Source organism: Linepithema humile, chromosome 1 (assembly GCF_040581485.1).
Source record: "Linepithema humile isolate Giens D197 chromosome 1, Lhum_UNIL_v1.0, whole genome shotgun sequence".
In the NCBI taxonomy this organism is placed as follows: Eukaryota; Metazoa; Arthropoda; class Insecta; order Hymenoptera; family Formicidae; genus Linepithema; species Linepithema humile.
The window spans coordinates 30,222,334-30,239,376 of NC_090128.1; the positions used below are offsets into that span (position 1 = coordinate 30,222,334).

General features: G+C 31.2%; 1 protein-coding gene and 1 long non-coding RNA gene across 3 annotated transcripts in view; one reads left to right on the top strand and one right to left on the bottom strand.

Annotated features, from left to right (window-relative positions):
* Positions 1–5,834: 5,834 nt before the first annotated feature.
* Positions 5,835–17,043, bottom strand: part of LOC136997153 (putative uncharacterized protein DDB_G0282133) — a 164,008-nt gene continuing 152,799 nt past the window's right edge. For both annotated transcript variants that reach the window (XM_067347580.1, XM_067347579.1), the window contains 4 exons: positions 10,042–10,140; positions 8,361–9,950; positions 7,149–8,200; positions 5,835–7,066 (listed from right to left, as the gene is read on the bottom strand). In XM_067347580.1, coding sequence (XP_067203681.1) covers positions 6,530–7,066; positions 7,149–8,200; positions 8,361–9,950; positions 10,042–10,140 — 3,278 coding nt within the window. In that variant the 3' untranslated portion in view covers positions 5,835–6,529. The remainder of the gene's footprint in view (positions 7,067–7,148; positions 8,201–8,360; positions 9,951–10,041; positions 10,141–17,043) is intronic.
* LOC136997167 (uncharacterized) lies at positions 10,138–15,140 on the top strand. The gene is made up of 3 exons (XR_010887977.1): positions 10,138–13,745; positions 14,157–14,256; positions 14,344–15,140. It is a non-coding gene; the product is annotated as an uncharacterized lncRNA (long non-coding RNA).

Here is a 17,043-nt window from a genome sequence, read left to right on the forward strand (position 1 = left end):
TATACTCCCCAGCAGAATGGTAAAGCCTGAACGTTATAATCGCAGTCTAATGGAAAAAGCAAGATTAATGATAAATGATTCAAAAATACCACAACATTTTTGGAATAAAGCGATAAGAACAGCGGCGTATATCTTAAATCGTAGACCAAGCACAAATCAATTACTCCTGCTGAACTATGGTATGATAGAAAACCAGATGTTAGAAACTGGAGAGTTTTTGGTACAATGGCGTATCACATGTGCCGGGTCAATTTAGAAGTAAATTTGATGAGAAATCTGAAAAGTGTATAATGATGGGGTACGCAAATAATGATTACAGATTATGGAATGTCAAAAAAGAAAAAATTCAAACTTCTAGAAATGTAGTATTAAATAAAGATATTTTTTATTATAAACAAAATGAGAAAAGTAACATTGTCAGGATCAAAGATGTAGATATGAATAGTGACGTAGATGATGATAATGATGCAATTTTAGAAACTGAAGAATTAGAACCACAGAGAGATGAAAATGTAAAGATTAAAAGTAAAAAAAATATAAAACATACAGAAAAATTTAATGATTTCGAAATGTATATGGCTTTTGATGCTATGTCTTTTGTAGAAAATGTTCCGAATTATTATGATGATTTAAGAAATAGAATAAATAAGAATCTGTGAGAGAACGCAATGAGTAGAAAAATAGAATCTATAATTAAAGTGAATACATGGAAGTCAGTTGTTGAACCTAAAGATGTAGAAATATTGGATACAACATGTGTTTGCACTTCGCGCCTGCATTGCGCGTCACCGGGCTTCCGGAACTTTCCGTGGGCCTTCCAGTGCTTTGCGGAATCTGCGCGAGGCGCTTGAGAGACGTCTTCTTCCGGACCGACACTCGCGCTCTGGCGGATTGAGGAGCTAGGCGACGAGGGTCGGGGCCGGGAGGGAGACCTCCTGTTCGCGAGAGGCGAGAAGAGAGCACACAGACCATTCGCGAACGTTAACCCGTTTAGCACGCGCGGTACGGACGTTACACGGGACCTATCCCGCGTGTAGTTAGTCACCTAAATTAACTATTATTGCGGTCTAACGAGTACGAATTATAAGGCTTGTATTTATAACACAACGCCCGAATCAATAAAACTGTGTTAACGACCATACGAGAGTTATTTTTTATCCGTTTTCTGTACGGCCGAGAGACAGTAGCGGCAAACTGTTCTAACTATCGCGAAGGCACTCCAAGTCCCAGAAACCGTCGGGACCGAGTCGAATAGCGAACAACATGGGTATATAGTTACAAACCACTTGAAAAAGATAAGTTAAATCAATATGGCAAGATTAGTTGTAAGAGATTTTGCGCAAAAAAAAAAACATTTAATTATGATGAATTATATTCACCCGTTGCAAAGATGTTCACTATAAGAATTTTATTAGCTATAGGAAATCAATTTCAATATCATTTTATACAACTAGATGTTAAAACTGCATTTTTCCATAAAAATTTAAAGAAAGATATTTATATTTATCCGTCTGAAGGTGTTAAATATAAAATTGGCCATGTGTTCAAGTTAAACAAATCGCTCTACGGGCTAAAACAATCGTCCAATGTTGGAACAATAGATTTAATGATTTTTTATTAAGTCTGAATTTTGAAAGATCAAACAATGATTACTGCTTATATTTTAAGAAATATAAAAAAAACTGTTTACTTATTGCTATATGTTGATGATATAATACTAGCAAATCCAAATTTAAGTTGTATAGATTACTATAAAAACAAATTAATTCAAGAGTTTAATATAAAAGATAAAGAAAATTAAAAAAATTTTCTTGGATTAGAAATAGAATATAATAAAGTAAAGGGTATATTAACCAAATTAAATTAACCAAAAACGATATTTGCTAGGAATTTTAAGAACATTTAATTTTGAAAATTGCAAACAGTGTGTAACACCTAATGAATCTAAATCAGATTTAACTTGAATTGAAAGTGATAAAACTACAGATAAACAAGTGAACGAATTAATAGGCTACTTAATGTATTCAATGTTAAGTTCACGTCCAGACTTAAGTTTTGCCATAAACTACTTTAGTAGATATCAAGATAAATATCCGAATGCGGTGTAGCAACATCTCAAAAGAATATTAAGATATCTCACAGGGACAAAGAATCTAAGTTTAGTTTATATTAGAGAAGAAGAGAAGCATCCACTAGTGTGTTATGGAGATGCAGGTTTGGGAGGAGATGTACACGTACCGGCACGTATGGTGTCCCTTGCCGGCAACGGTATACGTGTGTGAAACAACCGAAGGCGTCACACGCATTCACACAAACGCGTATTTGACGTGTTGTTTGAAGCGAAGAGCACAGCGAGCAGCAAGGGGAATAGTAGTAGCGGATATTTTCATCTTGCATCCTTAGCGCAAATCGGACGATCGAGAGAGAAAGCATTACAAGACGTGATGTCAAGTTAGTGGTGTCCCTATAGCTGTCTTCCTCATGCGACCGTCTAATGAAGGAAATGCGAGCGAGACAATTAGAGCAGCTCGGTGTCTTTATCGATGTCTCGTTCGCTCTAACACCTATGTGTCGTGCTTTTCTTTCTTTCCTTTAAAAAACGTAGCTGAGCCGCGTGCACTGACCGCCGGCATTCATTCTATTAATTATTATATCATATAAAGAGGTTTAATTTAATGAAGAATAAAAATTTGTATTGAAATGTTTAATTATACGAATATAAGAATTGTTTGCTTCCGTAACAAAAATACACGCTTGTCCTGATAAATTATTGGTTTATTTATGATTGCGTAATTAATAACTTTTTTATTATAAGCAAAATTAGTAATAATGAATCAGGATAAGTCGCTAAAACATACTGTCTCCAATAAATGTTTAAATATAAGATTTATTCAAAAATATGTATATCATAGAAAAATTGCTTGGTTGCGCGGGAGATATTCTAGACATCCAATCAGCACAGTTTGTTTTAAGTGGAGGTCTTTTTCCGAGATATGATTACTTCTACTTTTTGAAAGCCAAACCATGGCTTTTTTTAAGTTAATTCCTTTCATCGTTCTGTGTAGAAAAATAATTAAGTTAGAAATGAATTCTTTACAAGGTATTTTGCATCTTACTCTAATATTTTTAGCCTTAAATACGAAATATTTGGTAGTCATTTCTCGATGATTTTATTTTTATGCTTTTATACGTGGTATAATGAATAGAATACGCTGATGATAATAATTTTCAGATACATCAACTGTTCAGATATATCAACTGGCGTGCTAATTTTGCGAATATAGCATGATCTTTTTTCATTCTAAACTATATTAATTAGCTAAAAATTACAACTTTTTGCAATATGTTTTGATTGTTTTACGCGAGCGTTTCATTCTGAAAGTCATTTTTGTGCAGAGTTTCGCAAATTAACTATTTCTAATATCGTAAACAATTTTTAATATCAGCCGCCAATGAAATAGTTGTAGAATATCGCACTTTTGTTTGCCTGTGTGTCACTTTCTTTTTTCTTTTTTCTTATTGATTTATTACTAAGAGACCGCACTTCTGATTTTTTTTTGTTATTCAATTAATTATCGTTGTGTCATAGCATCAAGCGGACGTGAATCGCGATAAATATAACGATGCCTCAGAACTTGTGTCCTCAGATACGAGGTCGTATTGTCGGACAGTGGCAGGTGGGAAGAGCAGTGGCAGAAATTGCTGCTGCTATTTTTGTTCTGTAAAAACTGTCCGACGATGGATCCAACGGTTTATTGAAGATGGTGATCATGTTTTGCATGATCTTCGTCGAAATAATTGTGGTCCTCGTAAGACCAGTGCACAAGAAGACAAAGCTATCGTTGCCGCAGTTTCTGATAACTCCTTCGGTACCGTCCAGCAGACTATCAACGCGGCGAACGTCCACATATCCGAGAGGACTGCCCGGCGACGTCTCAACGAAATCGGGTATCATTGCTGCCGTCTAGCCCGCAAAATTCCGCTGACTCCCGTTCATCGAGAACAGCGTATCGCGTTTTCTTTGGAAAACCTGGTAACGAGTCGTGAAGAGTGGGAGGCCACGATCTGGACCGATGAAAAGGTTTTTATATCGTATGCCGACCGCCAATTTTATGTATGGCGACCAAGAGGTGAACGGTTGAATCCAAACCATGTTGTGCCTATCCACAGAAGTGGAAGGATTTTATGCGCAATGTGGGGCTGGATTTCAGGCACTAAAATTGGTGAGCTGGTGGAAATTTCCACACGTATGATCTCTGTGGAGTATATTCGCATACTGGAAGATGTTCTTCTTCCATCAGTACGCGCAATCTACTCCGCAGAAAACATGCCAGTAATCCGATTAATGCAGGATAATTCCGCAGTCCATACATCGCATGAAACACAAACATAGTTTCGGAATCATCCGGAGATCCAATTGGTTAACTGGCCTGCTCGTTCACTAGATCTAAATTTGATCGAAAATGTTTGGGCACAAATGGTTCGACGATGGGAGCCAAGAAAGAAAAAAACGGCAGCAGCGCTAGTTAATCATGCAAGAGAAATCTGGGAAGAACTTCGGTTTTGACCAGATTTTCTCGCTAACTTAATTGATTCGATACCCCGTCGAATCAATCAAGTTATTGACCGGTCCGGATATTGGACGGACTACTAAGAAGCTTCCGCGCTAGTCATACGATCGGCCCTTTTTAGAGCCAATAAAACTTTCACACCGCGAATAGAAGCGCCTATAGGCGTCTCACTCGCCGAATACGTGTCTACTCACGTGTTACTTACGCATTTGGACGAGTGAGATGTCTACATGTGTTTCTATGTATTTTATATATATATATGTATGTATGTATGTATTTATGTATGTGCGTGCGTGCGTACTACTTCATTGGCGGCCGATATTAAAAATTGTTTACAATGTTAGAAATAGTTAATTTGCAGTATTTCAACTTTCTCCTCTAAAGATAAATAATCCAAAACTATGAGGCATCTACATATGTATTAAATTTCTGAAATACTGAAAATACTGAAAAGGAGAAACAAAATAAATGAAAGAAATTAAGTCAGAACAATTCTTCAATAACTGGATTCTTTAAATTTCAAGTCAAGTAAATTTCAGTAATACATACGCTAGCTACTTGTTTTTTTACGGACGCGTTCTTTATTTCAGCAAATAAATAATGGATTATTTATCTTTAGAGGAGAAAGTTGAAATAATTTTGAAATAATTTTGAAAGTTGAAATAATTTTATGTTACCTTAAAGAAAAAGTGTATACAGAAGTACCAAATACTCGAGAAAACATGGTGGAACGTATTAGATATGCTTGCGCACAAATAACGCCAGATACACTTTCTACATATGTACAAGCATTCCAAGCTCGAGTTAATAAATGCATCGAAATGGAAGGTCATCATTTCGAGCATTTATTGTAATTGAATAGTGAGAGGCAAGGGAACTCACCGAAATAAAGCACCTAATTGTGAGAGAAAATGGCAAAAACTAATTTTCACTGATTACAGCGCCATCTATCACGATTCGAAAAAATGTCTCGGACAAAACTTACGTATTTTTTTCCAAGGAATCCGAATCTGCAATAAAAAATGGGGGTTCTCATTTGAAATTTCAAAGTTGCACCCGCCCTACCCCTAAGGGGCGATGGGGGCGGGTTAATTTTCACACAGGCAGACGTCCCCTTTGATAATATTAAAAGTTTATTTGGGACATTTTTTCGTACAATTATTTTTTGAAATTATTAGTTGTCTCAAGTTAAATGGGACACCCTGTATATACCTTGCCGCAAATATTTATAGGTAAAGCTGTGTTAATTTGCCACAAGTATCGTCGATGTATCACTTATTTATTTATTAAATTGCACGCACTCGCGCAAACACACATACACACATACACAAAGATAGGTCATTTTCGACATTTTATATTGGTTACAAGGCACAATTAACATATTTAAACAGTTTTTAACAAATTAATATATTTAAATAGTTTTTAACAAATATACGACAAAAGCACAGACATCATTATCTTTTTCTATCACCGTCATGTTGCTCTTATGTTGTCGAAAATGAATGACAAAGCAAAATGTTTTCCATGAATAGAAGTCATTTTGTTGGCAACAAAATGAGCAACAGTTGCTCTCCGTTTGCTCTGAATCTGCTGACACGAAATGTTTCAAATCTGCTCCCGTGTTGTTGAATACGTATGACTATGCATTACGTTTTTAACAAATATACAGCAACTAGTCGAAAATTCATGCTCAGCATTAAGTTGCTTGATTTTGCAAAACATGCTTGGCTATCAGGGTAGATGATAATTTATATATGTATGAATTAGAAATTTAAATATTTTTGTTATGAGGAATAATTTAATGCATTCATTATTTTGTTATGATTTAATATTACATTTTTATAACATTATTTTTATTATTAATTTTTTGAATCGGATTATAGATGCCTTTATCTAATTTTGTCTTTTGATAAAATACGTATGTGTAATAAAAAATATAGAAAAACGTTATACAATAGTTAATGTATTTTATAAAAAGAACTATATAAATATATGGAGTAATAAAGGTAAATAATTATACCTGAATCACTATTATTAGATTCTTGTTGCATATTTTCACCTAATGCTGCTTGAAGAAACTTTGTCATACGAATGATCTCTACTGCTGGTATTGATTGCCGGTAGTGGCGTTTATGAATTTTTTTGTGATGTCCCATAAAATTCGCCAAATCATCCACTTCATTTTCAGATAAATTCAACGTAATACACGCTGTAGCAATATGTTTGCGTAATTCAGTGCCTCTTAATGTATGTGATATTTGTGCACTACATTTTTTAGAAAAATATCGCATAAGGATACATGCCCTTAAATATTTGAAATAGCGCTTACTGCTATTAGGTATGCCGAATACATATGGATTTTTTTCAGAAACATTTGCATCCTGTCGGTGCTTCAAAATTAATTCACTACATTGAACTAATTCCATGTCTAAAATGACAGGCACTGTGCGTCCTAATTTTCCACGAATTAAGAATCTTACGTATTTATCAGCAACCTACATAAAAAAGTTATAGAATTTTTATTTTGCATTGCATATTAGTTTGTATTTTATTTACACATAAAAAAATAATTTTTACCTGTTGTAAATTGGTTCCTAATGATTTATATAAATCAAAATATGCTTCTTTTGTTATACCTTCGCGAGTATTAAAATCTTCTATAGTAACACGTTCAATTTCTCCTGCTCTTCTCCTGATAAAAACTTGTGTAGACGTAAGTGTAACTTTTGCAAGTTCCAGCCATGTTTTGTACATAAATTTCTTCTGAAGTTTTGTGTATAATAATTTTCTTTTGTTTTTTAGATATGAGTGTAGCTTTTTTATATCTTCCATAGATGGAAGCGTAACTTTTTTCTGTCTTTTATATTGTGTTATATTTTCTTCCACTGTTTTGTTTATAGAAATCCCATAATCTTCTTGTACTAATTTTAAAAAATTTTCTGTACTATTTTGCTTCTTTATATCATTTGTTTTTATGCACTCTGTTATTAACAAATTGCCAATTTGTTTTAAATTTGTCCCAATATTTGATGCAACTAATGGTGCACCATATTTTTTATTAATGCTATCAAAATGTGCTATTTTATTTACTGCTTTAAGACAATCATCATATATAGAAGGATTATATATATCAGAAAATTCTATTACATCAGGATTATATTCTTTTACTGCGATAAGAAACCGTCCTAATAGTCGAAGTCTAGCACGTATCATATCTTGTTGATGCTGAAGATTGTACTTGATACATAATTTGTTTGCAAATGTTATCAATAATTTATCGTATCTAATACATCGTGTAACATCATCTTCCCTCAAAACTGAGAATAAAACTTTTCTTACTGTCTCACTTGCACATTCATGTATTCTTCCCATCACAGCACGTCCTAAAATTTGTACACTTCTGCCTTTGGATACACCTACACATTGCTTAAAATGATGCCTGATATTATTTTTAGTGAACCATCCTTTACATTTTGCACAGCTCGTAAAATCTCGTACTGTTTTACAACTATTTTTGGCAGGTCTTCGGCAAACAATTAACTCTCCTGTATTTATGGCAGGATCTGTATTAAATATGAAATTTCCTTTTCTTCTAATAGTTTCGATAATTTTTTTCCTCTCTAAATTACCTAAAACAAAAATAATATTGAGAAATGCATATTAATAAAGAAATGCATATTAATAAACTTGTGTAAAATGTATATACATATTAACAAGATTATTAATACTTATTTTATTTATAAAAAATATACAATATTCTATAGAATTAAAATTAAAAAATATGATCACCTTTTGGCAATAACAGAAATTTTTTTACTTCAGGTTCCAATTTATGCACGTTTTCTAAATGGCGTGCAATTTTACTTTGAAACTTTTTACAATAGTAACAAAAATTCTTTTTTTGAAGTCCCTTAGGCTGGGAGAATGAAATATGTAAATTGTCTTCTTTACAACCAAATGTATTTATAAAAGAAATGTCTATCAGTGATTCTGAAGAATTTTTATCATTAGTTGTAGAATTATTATTGTGAATGCTTTCATGTTCTGTAGTTTCGTTTTCAACTGTAATTTCCGATGCTGAAGGTAGATATTCAGAAGTATTTGTTATATTTGCACAAGCAATTTGTGTGTTGTTAATAATGTTATCATCATCACAGGAAAATATTATATTATTATCACTATTATTGTAAATCGTAGAAGTTTTGGCAGTAGTGAGATCATTCAATATACTAGAATTATTGTCATCATCATAGGAAAATATCATGACATTATTGAGAACAACACCAGTTTCAGAATTATTGGCATTGTCATTATCAGAAAATGTCATATTATTATCAGAATTATTACAATTCATAAAATTATTGATATTAATATCTATAGTGTTACAGCCATTGTCATTATCATGAGAAAACATCACATTATTATCAAAACCAACATTATTCATAGAATTGTTGGCATTAATAGTACTATCTACTATAGTATGATTTTTATCATTATCCAAGGAAAATGATATATTATTATGAAGATCATTATCAGTCGTAGAATTATTGGTATTGATATCATCATTTACCGTTTTACAGCCATTGCTATTACTATAAGAAAATATTACGTTATTATCGAAATCAGTATTATTCGTAAAATTGTTGGCATTAATAGCACTATCTACTATGTTATGACCTTTGTCATTATTGCAGGAAAGTGATATTTTATTATTAGGATTATTATCATCCATAGAATTATTGACATTAATGTCATCATCTACTGTATTGTAACTTTTATCGCAGGTAAATGTAACGTTAAGATTTACAGCCTTTACTCTACTATGCTTATTATCACATTTATTGGAAAATACTATGGCATTCTCAGAATCAGCATGTTTCTTAGGATTATTGGCGTAATCTTCAACATTTATTGCATCGTGACCATATTTATTACCATAAGAAAATATCACATTTTTATCAAAATCAGTATCATTCGTAGAATTGTTGGCATTAATAGCTTTATCTGCTATGCTATGATCTTCGTCATTATCACAGGAGAATGATATATTCTTATTAGGATTATTATTATTCATATAATTATTGGTATTAATATCACTATCTACTGTTTTATAATTATTATCGTTATCACGGGAAACTGTTACATTAAGATTTATAGTCTTTACTCTACTATTCTTATTATCTTTGGAAAGTATCATGGCATTATCAGAATCAATATGTGTATTATTGACATTATTTATTGCATTATGGTCATATTCGTTATTAAGAAAAATTTCTGTATTATTGTCAAAATCAGTGGCATTGTTCAAACTATTGGTATTAATATGCTTATTAGTATTCATATTAATAGTGCAAACATCTTGTGATGTTTCTGTATTTACTGCAAAAAATAGAAAAATTTTTAGTGTAGAAAATAAAAATGCAATGTAAATATTACACGTAGTTTCAGAATTTAAAATTGTAATACTTACTATTGTTATCATGAATAATTAATTTTATTTTCTCCAGAAAAATGCGTGGATTATTTGTATTTAAATTTTTAGCGATTATAAAAAGATCGTCTTTATTTTCTGTAAAAATAGAATATTTAATTTCATTTATTTGGACACAATTGATCAAAACGTGTTGCTGCGAGAATTTAATTAAAAAAGAATTTAACTAAAAAGGAAGTTAAAATAACGATACTGTGCAAAATCTATACATATTTATGGCTTATATTGATTTATTTATTGATTATTAAGGTTACTTGATTAAAGATTACTTGATTAAAAAGGTTATATTCTGTCAAATAGGTTATAATAGGTTATGCTGAATGTATGCAACATGCGCTGAAAATATTTTAATTATTTTAAGTAAATAAAATAAAAATGAATACTTACTGTTCTGTGCAATTGTACGTATAATACATGTTTTCTTACAATTTCTATTAACTGCACATTTAACGTTCATCCTTTTGTGTTTCATATTTGTTCCGTAATATTTATGACAATTACAAAAAAACAATATATATCGTGACATTTTTTCACATAAGTATTCAGTCGTATATATACATACAAAACAAAAATGACTTTTACATATCAAATGAAATAATTCTTGAACGTATATAGTATGTACGGTATGTAGTTTTATGGCTTCTATACACTGGACGCGGTAACGCTTGTCGTACGACGCAGTAGCCAATCGTCTTTTGTTTTTATGAAAAAGTTATCAGTTGATTGACTAACTTTTACCGCGCGACAAGAATGATCGCGTCCTGTTATTGAAACATACATGAACAAACCTATAAAGTAAAATTTGTTAGATTATTGAAATAAATAAAAGCAATAGTCAATTTCATTCATTTGTTGCGCCCACTATGGTGGCGGTAGGCGCTGCGTATAGATTCGGGATTCGCCGTGCTGGTCAAGGGGGCTTTGACTCGGAGAGTGTAGAATAATTAGGCACTTCTGAATATATATAGAATAGCTTTTATTTGGTATCTTCTTATTACACTTGTCACCTCACTTATTCGGCGACCGTACTACCGTGGTTACGCGTGTACGCGACGTGTCGTGCTTCGTCCGGAACTTTGCTGATAAAAACCCGCGGCGCCTTGTGTGCCGCCTTAATTTATACGGATCAGTATTCGGAACACAATGAGACTTGAACTATATCGATCCATTGTGTTACCAAAATGCTGATCTGTTTAACCTACTTTAGACGCAAGTGACACTCGGGCTTCTAAGAACGAGTGCTCGCGTCAGCGCCTAATTGTTTAATAATTAAATAACTTTTGTCACAGGATTCTCGAGAAGTGGCCTCGATTAATGGCCTAAATGTTTATTATTGTTATTGCCTAATTAACCTATAATTATTACGTTGTGGTCTTTCGACACACAACACATTATTTAAATAATTATCCTAATTTTATGATTGTTTTTGAAATATAGATATTGACTATGTATATCTTTTCTAATCAGTTTTAAAACTGTAACATATACAATGGCAGTTTCCAGAACAATTTTATTTTCAATAGATCTAATAATAAAGACTTGAGTCTTTGTTGCATGATATTCCAAAATGAAAAACGATTAATTAACATTGTTAGAGAATATGGATTTGTTTTATATATCTTAATAAACTAATGAATAGGACGTGAATTTTCGTGCACGATCCCGTGTCGCGCGCGGAGAACCGCAGCGTGTGAGTGCGAGTGAGAGCGAGCAACTTGCTACCTCACTTTAGCGAGCACTCGCACGCTGTGGTTCTCCGCGCCCGACTCGGGATCGTGCACGAACATCTGCGTCCTAATAATCTCTTATTGTTAATGAAATTAATCTTTAATACAAAAGAAATCTGTTCGCGAAACTAAAGCAAATGCGTATAACAATCGCAAATGCGATGCGTCCATCCACGAAAAAAAATCTAACAAAACAGCAGAAATACAACTATGAAACTTTCCGATTTCTATTCGAACTATATAGGCTCTATCAATACAACCTATTTTACAATTTTTTACAGAAATAATTCTGCAAGTACATTTAAAGTCCTCCTAGCAGTAACATTATTGTACAAACAGTTTTAGACACTGCCTTTTTATAAACGTAATGTTTTAAATTCGTTATACACACTTGAGCATATTCTTTACACTTTCACAACTACACTAATGTAAATTGAACCAAGTACACGCTCTTGTCACAACTAAAACAAAACCGTATTGTTTTATCTTTCAAAAAAATTGTTGTATATATTAAACCTTTCAAAAAAACCTGTCATATATATTATCAAGAGATATATTAAAACCTTTCAAAAAAAACTTGTATATTAAAATTTTCAAAAAAGCTATTATATATACTTTCTACAAAAAAATATGATATCAGGAAATGGCACCAAGTGGGACTAAAGAACTATGAAAAAAGTTGTACACTATTTCTATAAAACTCTTCTATAAAATTCTATAAAATTAAAAAATTTTTTAATATATTTAAAAAATAAAAATATTTAATTAAAAGATGAAAAAATATAAAAAATTTAATCAAAATAAAAAGATATTTATTAAAAAACGCAAAAAAACTTGGCGCTGCTACACCACAAAGTATTATAAAGCAATGAAATTAATATGTAGTTTACCGTAGCAGCGCCAAGTTTTTTTGCGTTTTTTAATAAATATCTTTTTATTTTATCTGTGTTATGAACACAGTCAAATTTTAGATATTATTATATATGATCATATGAAATTAATTTATATCATATCATTTTATATAATTACAATCTATTTTTGTTCGGGTAAACACGGTCCAGTTGCTCGTGCGCCGCTCACGCATATACTTGCTATCTATTATTGTATTATTGTAATCAATATTTTTTTCTGTAATGTGTGCGTGAAGTATGTTTTTGATATATACATCATTATTAAAAATAATAACGGTTTTAATATTTCAACTTATATAAAGGCACCTTTCGGGACTTAAGTATTTTACTTGTGAGTATATTAATTAAGAAATATATATATAAAGCTTATATTTATTAGAATCATTACTAGAAATACTACTTTGGAAATATATATTATGATTTACGATATATATACATCGGTGTGTATTAATTTCTGGATTTTATTAATAGGTCCTGAAAAATACCATTATACAAATGATTTATATATATAAACATTATATATGAAGAGGTACATTTCAGAACAGTTCTCTTATATATCCAAAGGCAGTTTTCGGGACGCCCCGAAAACTGCCTTTGGATATATAAATTTTTTCGGGACAGTCCTGAAAACCAACAAAAGTCCTGAAAACTGCTATTGCGTCGCACAAAATGTCCCGAAAACTACCTCTGGACATACATATAACTTATATATATATATATATATATATTAGTCTTTTAATATTTCTAAAATCCTCTGTGTTGGGTGAATTGTAGAGTATTGATACTGCAATATACTCTAGCATGTACTTTTTGCAGTTTGTGGAAGTAGCTTTTCCATATGCTAAATATATTGACATTAGTAGTTATTAGTTGTAATGTTTGCAGATGACACTGTTCGCCAAAAGAGGAGGAAGAAATGCTTATGAAATTACAACCAATATTCTATCAAAAGCATTCACAAATAAGTTTGCTTGTGAATTTAGTTATTTTGGAAAACAGAAGAAAAAAGCTCTGTCCAAATTCAAAATCACAAAATGCATTATTGGTAAGTATAATTTTAGATTACAGTGTGTATAGAGAAACAACAGTTTTTTTGTAATTGAAAGCAATTGAACCATTTTATTTTAAAAATAACAATTTGAAACACAATAAGAAACATTTAAGAATAACAAAAATATTATAAATACAATATAATTTAGAATTTCTTAATTTTTATGAACTATTTTGTAGCGACAAAAATAAAATAAACAATAAAAAACCAAATTTTTACGTAATTATAGTTGAGCTTCTCCTTACAATAAATCTTTCAAGAAAAATAATATTAAGCCCGAGAAAAGTAGAATATTTTAACGTACATGATTTATAAAATGCAAAACAACGAGATTTATGTATATAATATGTTATAGTAATATTAATTAGATAACGAAGTTACATCCTATGGAATTTTGATTTTCAGAAACAGTCATGAAATGTGACAGAAATATCAAAGAAGACGAGTTGCAAAGAAAAATAGGCAATTGGTTAGCAAATGCTCCGCAACGAGTTTTGAGAGAGAGGTAATATATATTTGTTTATTATTATCCATAAAATAATTTTTATCAGTCGAAACGAATATACATATAAATGATCACTTTATATTATAGAATAAAGAAAGATGAAGAAAAAGATAACAGAAAAGATGACGAACAGGAAACAGACGAAGGAGACGATCTGTGAAATATATATAGATATAAATACACACATATATATAAATGATACATACACACATATAGATAAAGTAATGTTCTTATAATATATACATATATACATGTCAAGTATGCTTTTAGAATTTAATAAAAAAATATAATAATATAATAATAAAAACTGTAATAATAACCAATTTATATGAAATTATAACAAATAAATAAAATTTTTTTATTTACTGCAACAGTGACATAATTAAAAAATCACGATTTTCCACAAAACGAATTTGAATGTTTTAAATAGATGTGTTATAACGATTTAAAACACTTAAACTCGTTTTCTGAAAAATCGTGACTTTTGAGTTATGTCACTGTTGCAGTAAAAGAGCGACGTTACGTAAACATCATTATAATATTATAGACAATATTACAGAATTATTATGGCAATATTGCAGAACAGTATCAGTAATATTGTCGAAACATTACCGTAATATTGTATAAATATCATCGCATTATTACAGACAGATCATCGTAATATTATTAAAATATCGCAGAAATATTTAAGTGATGGATTCTCGCGGACATTTAATATTACAACAATATTTATGCAATATTACTGATGTATTGCCGCGTAATATTCCAAAAAAATTGTAACATTACTGCTATATTACTGCAATATTGCATGCTGTGTGGGATGTGGTAATAATTGTTACAAATACTTAAAATACATAAGCATGAAAAAAAGACGCCTTATTTAATTTTTTTATATAAAATTATTTAGTATGCTCCTAGAAAAAAAAATTATAAATTGAAAAATTGTGGCCGTTATATAAATTTAAGCGGCACTAAAATTCTTAAATATATATGAGAATTATTTTTTTATGACGCAGCTAATCAAACTGTACGTATCGTGCTTGAGCAAAATAAGTATATTTGAATGAAACTTATAAAATACTTTTACATACTTGCACGCGGATTTCTTTCTCTATATCCAGCAGCATAACTAGGGAGAAAAACAAAAACGGATCTAAAGTCATAGAAAACATAAAACATAGCAATGGAATGACAATATTCTTAACACCCTTTCTTAATGACATTTTCTAAAATTATCTTAAGATTTAAAGTAACATTTCACAAAATAACACATCTTATTAAAAATAGCATTGTTCAACATAAAATAATGATTTCTAATCTACTGATAATGTATAATGCTTCATAATATGCCCTCTCTAACTATCTAAACTTAAACATTTACGATTCTTATAATATAAAACACTTGTTAAGCTTTTAGTTAATATATCTGCTTGTAGATCTTTACCGTTAATATACTCCAATTGTATAGTTCCATTTTTAAAGTTCTTATATACAAACTTATATTTCAGATCTATATGTTTAACTCTTCAATTATTTTCCAAATTCTTAACTAAGAAGATACATGCTTGATTGTTTTCAAATATTGTAATATTATCAGTCCTTATACTAAAAATCTGATAACCTCTTAAACTAAAGTCCATCCACAACTGAATTACATAACGCTATTCAGCTTCAGTCGTTGATAATGCGATACAAGTTTGTTGCTTACTGGTCCAAGATACTATACTACCAAACACTTTAATTAAGTATCCAGGCACTGATTTTCGAGCATGTACATTTCCTCCCTAACCTGCATCTACATAACACACTAGTGGATGCTTCTCTTCTTCTCTAATATAAACTAAACTTAGATTCTTTGTTTCTGTGAGATATCTTAATATTCTTTTGAGATGTTGCTACACGGTATTCGGATATTTATCTTCATATTTACTAAAGCAGTTTATGGCAAAACTTAAATCTGGACGTGAACTTAACATTAAATACATTAAGCAGCCTATTAATTCTTTCACTGGTTTATTTGTAGTTTTATCACTTTCAATTCCAGTTAAGGGTGCAGTTCCGAATAGGTAAAACGCCCGAATGTTTTAAAACTCCACTATTTTATGTAGTTTGGCGCGCTGATTACGAATATGATAATGAAATTCGCCGACTAGGTCATTTTCAAGGCCAAAACAAGGTCAGAAAAAATGAAAAAATATCACTTTTTTGAGATTATTTCAAGAAATATTGATGTAACAAAAAAAAGTTTCCAATAAAAGTTGTAGTTCTTGTAAAAATACATCATTTATGTTCTATGCATTTTTTGTGTAAAACTAATAGTTTTCGAGAAAATTGACGTTAAAGATTAAAAACTTTGGTAAGTAGGATGAAACACGGGGGGTTCGGGGGGCGGAGCCCCCCGAGGAGGAAATGGGTGCAGGCGGGGAAAGGGGTGCAGGGGGGAGGGGCGGAGCCTCTCCCCCCGCTTATTACATAGCTAGTGTCTATTATAGAAGTTGAAAATAACTTTCAAACACAATATGCTCTCTACTTTGCGTAGGGGTCTTGCTAATCTTTTCAGTATCTAATATTTTTAATATATTGTAGACTCATCATACCTTTAGTAAGGCGAAGATTTAATTCATATAAACTTTCTGCGCGCACACACCTTGCGTTGGGGTCTTGCTAATCTTTCCTGTATTTAAAATTTTTAGTATATAGTAGATTCATCATACTTTTAGTAAGGCAAAGATTTAATTCATATAAACTTTCTGCATGCACACACCTTGCGTTGGGGTCTTGCTAATC